Below are 6,825 nucleotides of genomic sequence, written 5' to 3'. Positions count from 1 at the left end.
GATCCCCCAAAACATGCAAGGAAGGGAGAAAAACAATTGAAAGACTCAGTTCCTTGCTGGAGTCTGACCTTGGTCCATTTAAGACAGAATGAAACAAACTGGCCCAGGAGGGGTGAGAGAATTTTGTGTGTGTGACTGACTCTTGCAGGTAGGTCACTGCTGGAAATCCCAGACCCAGCTCATGCTCTGAGCAGCCACAGCCAGGCCTGGTAGACATGTGCCAGCATGGGGCTATTTAAGGCCCTGCTTTAGCTGTCTTTCTGCTCAGTTTCCCAGCCCTGCTGCAAGGGCTCTTGGCAGCTGAGCTGGACACTTATTAGATAGAGACAGAGAGCGGGAGACAGGACACTACAGAACTACATCCCCAGCAGCCTCCCAACTCCAAGTCCCCAGCTACCCACTTCCAGCAAGACCTGGCACCCATCCCACGACAACCACATTCTAGCCCCTCAGCCCCCGCCAACTCCTTTCCGCCCCCAATACCCATCTACTCGCTTCCTGCCAGACCTGGAACATATCCTCTAGCTGCCTCCTTCCAGCCTCTTGGCTTCCCGGCACCTGTCTCCGAGCTATTCCCTGGCATGCTGCGGTGGACCCTGGGCAGAGCCCCAAGGCAGGGAGGGAGCCCATTGTAACCTGTTCTCACACACTATGCGGGCCTCTGCTTGGAGATTTTATTACAAGTGAAAAAGAGCCACAGATGGGAATTTATTGATGAATAAATCTCTATTTCTGTAATAATGCAGTGGCTGCAGAGCACAGAAACTGCTCCAGAGGGATGTGCTCCCCACAGCAATGAGACTTGCCTTTATCAGGGTTGGGGTGTGGTAACTGGGGGCCGGGGATTGGCTTCCATTGCTGAATCAGTGCCTGGAGGAGAACTGGTGCCTGGAGGGGATCAACACATGGGCGGGGGGAAGTGGCACCAATTGGGGAATCAGCAGCCAGGGTGGATCTGTACCCAGGGGGATTGGTGTCTGCTGGGAAATCAGTGCTCAGTGGGAACTGGCACCTGTGTGGGATTTGGCAGGAACTGGAGCTCAGTGCTTTGGAACATATCTTGCCATGGCTGTTATTTTGACAGCCCCTTTCAATGTATTCCTGTCCTGCTGGAGGCACGCTGTAGGGCCTTGGATACTGATCATCCTATAGACAGGTCCCACAGGGCGATGGCCTCCACTCCCCCAAAGGAGGTTCTCTAGGACCCCACAGCCTGTGCCTCACCATGCCAGTTCTACACTCTCCAGGGGTAGTCGACGTAGTGCAGGGCCACGCTGACAGGGCTATGCTGGGCAGGATCCAGGACCAACAGGCTCCGCAGCATGCGAGTGGCCTCAGACGTCAGGCGCCTCCAATGGCGTGGTAGGTCCTCATCCAGGCCTGACTCCTGCCACAGCATGAAGTCCTCAAAGAAGGGGTCAGCTGGCAGGCTTTGCTCCCAGGAGAAGTAGCCGGTCAGCAGGCAGAAGTGCATCACACCAAAGGCCCAGGCATCCAGGCTGTCATCGATGGGCAGGCCCTGGGCACTGGGGGTGTTGCTTAGCTCTGGAGTGGTGTAGGGGATCACCCCAGCCAGCAGCTTGAGCCGGGTGCCCTTGGGCCGGGTGAGCCAGAAGTCGGTCAGCTTGATGCGCAGGCACTCAGGGTCGAAGAGCAGCACGTTCTCGGGCTTGACGTCTCGATACACCAGCCCCCGGATGTGGATGAACTCCAGGGCACTCACCAGCTGCTTGGCGCACTGCTTGGCAGCTGGATCCGGGATCCCATCCTGGGCAGTGACAAAAAGAGGAGATGTTGCAACTCACAGCACCATGGCAGCCTTGCCAGCCGAACGTGCACTAGCCAGCTTTGCATTCAGGGGAGACTCTGGCACTTTGAATGTTGAAGATGGAGGTTCTCTGGGTACAGTCATTCCCCACAACCTGGGGCTGGAGAGGAGATGGTGCACCTAGTGGGGCAATGCCCATTCCGTGCCCCGGGCCCATTCCCTGCTCCCCTCAGCCAGCCAGTCCCACAAGCTGGGGCTGGGTAAGAGCTGGTGCCCCCTAATGGGGAAAGCACCATCCCGACACCCTCTAAGCCAGCTAGTCTCCCACAGATTGGCCAGATGAGTGCTAGTGCCTCCTATAGGAGAAGGCCCTATATCTCATTCTCTTTCCTGGCATGTACTCGTGGTTTGATGATGGAGATGAGGTCTCTGTGCAGCGCTGGCTTGTAGAGAAAGCCGTAGTGCTGGCTTGACTCAATGGCAATGCCAAACATGCTGATAATGGCAGGGTGGGTGGCGAGGGAGAGCGCCACGCAGTACTCATACAGGAAGGTGTGCAGCTTGGTGTGAGCTTTGGGCAGCAGCTTGAGAGCCATGGAGGTCCCTGAGGATGTGGGAGAGAGGTTAGGCTCCCCTTGAAAAGCTGCTCACACCATGGCCAGACAGGCAGGGTATTGGGCAGCCATGGGGCATGGAACCGTGGAACTCACTGCCACAGGGAATCTCCAGCCAGATCCTGAGGGCACGTGTTCAGTGTAGGAGCTGGTTAAGAGGAATGGCCATTCTGAGAGTGGGCCCAGCCAGCTGCACCCTGGGTGGGTAGGGTCTGACCTGGGGCAGCAGGAAGTGGGTGATACCAGACTAGATGGACCCATTTGGTCAGATCTGGAGCAGTGAGAGGGAGAGATTCCAGGTTAGATGGGACCATTGGCCTGACCCAGAGCAGTAGGAGAGAGGAGCTGAGGGTCGGAGAGAGCAGAGGTGAGGTGGGGTGCAGGTCCAGGGTGAAGGCAGCTCCTTACCTCTCTGCCTGTGTGTCACCAGCACCACATGGCCATACTTGCCCCTGCCCAGCTCCTGGATGACCTGGTAGTGCTCAGCCACCTCGGTGCGCACCAGGCTCTGGGCCGTGATTTCCAGCATCTCGTCCAGTACGGCCAATGCTGCTGCTCCTGGGCACTGGGCCATCACTGAGTCCTGCAGAGATACCACAGGCTGAGTCGCAGCAGCTCTCACTGGACAGAGAGAGCCAGACTTGACACCTTATACACCACTCCATCTCTAGGTGCTCTATGGGAGCCTGGGGCCTGCAGGGAGTGGTGCCTAGCCCAGCACCCAGGTGATGGTGCCCTGGCTTCTCAGCAGCCTTCTGCACTGCAGGCACAAAGTGACAGGCGAGGGGAGAATTGGCTTGGTGACCTGATCCCCCTTTGTTTGTCCTGGGCTGGTTAGCACTGGGTGGAATGGGCACTGTCCAGAGGGAACCCAGCTGAGACTCCCATTCATCTCATGCAGGCCAAGGAGATGTTGCCTCCGGTAGGAGGAGGGACTGCTGCCAGGAACAGCCCTCCCAAGCCTCCCCAACCCAGCTCTGTGAGTGGAGGGCAGGATCAGTGGAGGTGCCATCACCGCTGCACATGGCAAGAGGCTTAAATGAGCCAGCCTCATTCTCCATCCCAGGTGCGGGGTCCCTCTGGCTCAGAATAAGGCTTGGAGCTGAGTTAGAGCCCTTCCAGCAGCCCTTCTAGCTGCTTCTGGAGAGACCAGACCCCACCTAATGGGGGAGCGGACAGATTATCCCATGGACAGGGCGCTCACTGTGTTCTGTGTTCGGAAGCCACCAACCCAGCCGACCCCCCAGAGCCGCAGTGTGTAGATGTGGCTAGGCCTTGCATGCTGTGTATAGCTTTTTGGGGGAAAATCCCCCAAACCCTGCCCATGTGGATCCTTCCTATTGCAGATGCTGTGTAAGAGCCAAAGGCACAGCAGCCCTATACAGTGCCTCTCATGTGCTGCCAACCCGTGCGCTGCAGGTTTCCTGCCAGAGGCTGAGTGGGTAAAGGGGTGAGGCCTGACCCCTCAGCACACCTGAGAGATCTGTAAAGCCTGGCACTGCACAGCCTCCGGCTGCGAGGAACGGCCACCTGCCCTGACATGGCTCCTGAGCAAAATACATGGGAAAAGCAGTAGCAAATCCACACGCTTCCTAACAGCAAGATATATGGAAGATAAAAGCCCACCATTTTCCACCAGCATAGCCTGGTTGGTAATGCTTTCTGTCACAGGACATACTGTCCCTTTAAGAGCAGGACTGGCCAGCACAGCCCTACTGCATATAGGGCAAGCATGATGGGAAGTAAGGTATTGAGGCTGCCAAATACATAATGGTATCCAGTTGCACAGCCACTGCACTGTGGGCAGCCAGTCACAAGTACAGTCACTAATTCAGATTACATGGCAGAAAGAGAGGAAGAAATGTCAAGAAAAGTCTGAGATTGCTACAGATTTTGAATCCCATATTGAAATGAGCATCTCATAAGCAATCTGTTACACTGATTAAATATTGAAGAATTCTAATGCAAACATTGTTATCATCCTTCCTTCTGTTCTTCCAATTTGTCTGGTATTTTCTTCCCACCCAGTTTTAGTTCCTCAATAAGTCATTACCTATTGCTTCTAAATCGCTTGATGCCACCTGAATTTTCTGTTATGGAGTTGACATTTCTCACCTATATTGATAAGAGGTTAGAAATAGCTCTCAGAATGGGTTTTTCCATTTTTCTTCCTTCCACCTGTACCTTCTCTGTTCTGTGTTTTCATCTCTTCCCTTCCATTTTTGCCTGTTGTGCTTGATTTGGAATGGAAGTGAATTTTGCTGTTGATTTCACTAGGAGCAGGACTGGGTCTTTTCTTCCTCCCTTGAGTTGTTTCTCTTCTCTATTATCTGTCACTGTCACTTCATCTTCTACTAATTTATTTCTTCAGTCAGTTTTGACTTTTTGCTTCTGTTGCACTTGATTCCACTAGAGCATGGTGTGCAATAACTTTTAAAGGGAAACCTTTGTCTTCCTTGCAAACAACCCTTTATTGCAAATTGTAACTACTGTAATTTTCCTTCTAGATGCAGAATCTGCCCAAGAGTCACAAGCTAGGAGGGGAATTTCAAATATCACAGTGCTGGGGACAAGCCTGTGTCATGCATACTAGCTGTCTGAACTCAACATTTCTGACCTCCTCATCCATGCCCAGTCTGTATTACTATAGCGCTTTAGATTTAAAGGGACTGTAGCTAACCTATATCAAAGGACTCCAAAACAATATTCCTTAGACAGAAACAATATAAAAATATAGCTCTGCATTATAAGCGTAGGGTATGTCTCACACTGGTCTGGTGAGGCTTGAATAACATTTAAGTGCTTTGAAGTGTATAAATGGCAAACACGGTGTATAGTTACTATTGTTGGCCAACAGGAATTATTGCCACATTTAAAAAGAAACTCAGTAGAGCTACAAAACTTATTTTGGCATTACTTGCCTCTGTTTGCAGGACTCAGGTCTTGGTTAGTTATTGTCTTGCCCTCTAGTGGCTAATTTAAACAAGACAAAGAGAATATAAATCCTAAATTTCTCTTTCTCATGGTAGAGGACAGAAGTCTGAAGCATAATATCATTAATTCCAATTCCCACAGTGCATATGTGTGGCTTAAACCATATCTGACTTGGACATATATGCAGCCATAGCTTATACACACATGCAAAGAAATAAACTAAAATAATGAATACTGTAACTTCCGAAGAGTGGCAATATAACATTTCAATTGTATAAGTAATTTGTAGCAATGTTGTATGCAGTGTTGGAGTAGCAGTGTTGGTCCCAGACAGGGTGACAAGGTGGGTGAGGTAAAAAATCTTTTATTGGATCAAATTTTGTTGGTGAGTTGGTAAGCTCAAAAACTTGTCTCTTACTAACAGAAGCTGGGCCAATAAAAGGTATTACCTCGCTCACCTTGTCTCTCTTGTAGTAATGTTAGTAATACATGGCAAAAAAATAATTAAGTAGAAGTTTCTTGTAAATAAAGATAATACAAGATTTTGGTTACTAAGGAAAAACAATACTAAAATTATTAATTTAAAAATAATAAGAAATTTAGTTTTTTAAGGTCCTGATCCTGAACACACTTAAGAACATGATGAATATTATGTACTCATATAGTAGAACTGAGTGAATAATTAATTTTTTTCAATTTAGTGGCTAAACTGGCAAAAAAATGGTAAGTTTTTAACCAAAACTGATTTTGTTTTTGTTTTACCCAATGAATTGAAAAACTGGGGGGAAAAATCATTTGGGTCAAATGAAATGTTTTGAATGTCAATTTTCATCTACATTTCAAAGTTTTTGTTTTCATTTTTTTTTAGCCAAAACTATTTGTTGAATTTGACCCTACTTTGTGAATAATTTTTGGTGCCCCACAAAATGCATTTTTCTGAAAATGTACTATTTGCAAAAAAATATTGGCCATGTAGTACTGTTGCCCTTTTGCTGAACGCTAGCAGATTGAGGTCTTGCAGGTCAGCTTTTCTTTGGTGAAGACAAAATTGGTGATGCAGAACAAAGATCTCTTGTAGCGTAACTGACTTCTTTACAAATATAGCCCTGGAACAGAAGTGGTCAAGACACCACAAAGGCAGTTCCTTCTTGCAGAAACCTCAGTTAAGACACCACTGTCCAGTCTCCAAGACGCTTCTTTCTTGATCCTGGTTTCTCTTGGGCCTTGTATAGACTAGGATTTTAAAATGGGATGTTAGCAAATGTTGGCATCACACGTGCTAACATCCCACCTCTAAGTCTTAATGTAGACTAAGCCTTGGACTTTCCTGTTTACCACACTGTACTTTTCTAGCTTTGGCCCCTGAGTTTTTCACCTTGGTAATCTCCAAAGCAAAACTCTTTATCTCGGAGCATATGGTCTGGTAAGGTGAGCCTGGGAGTTTATTCTCCTTTTGTGCATCTGCTCTGAAACACAAATGAACCTTAGGGCTTGTCTACTCAATCTTTA

At 49.1% G+C, this 6,825-nt stretch overlaps 1 protein-coding gene across 1 annotated transcript; it reads right to left on the bottom strand.

Annotated features, from left to right (window-relative positions):
- Positions 1–574: 574 nt before the first annotated feature.
- LOC127043592 (serine/threonine-protein kinase SBK2-like) lies at positions 575–2,956 on the bottom strand. Its single transcript, XM_050937564.1, has 3 exons — positions 2,791–2,956; positions 2,170–2,372; positions 575–1,768 (listed from the first exon to the last, which is right to left on the bottom strand). The coding sequence occupies exons 1-3, from the start codon at positions 2,954–2,956 to the stop codon at positions 1,235–1,237; spliced, it is 903 nt and encodes a 300-aa protein (XP_050793521.1). The 3' UTR covers positions 575–1,234.
- Positions 2,957–6,825: the final 3,869 nt, after the last annotated feature.

The sequence above is a fragment of the Gopherus flavomarginatus genome, chromosome 2 (genome assembly GCF_025201925.1).
Source record: "Gopherus flavomarginatus isolate rGopFla2 chromosome 2, rGopFla2.mat.asm, whole genome shotgun sequence".
NCBI lineage: Eukaryota > Metazoa > Chordata > Testudines > Testudinidae > Gopherus > Gopherus flavomarginatus.
The sequence above is the reverse complement of the archived record's forward strand: the minus strand, read 5'-3'. Positions and strand labels throughout refer to the sequence as shown.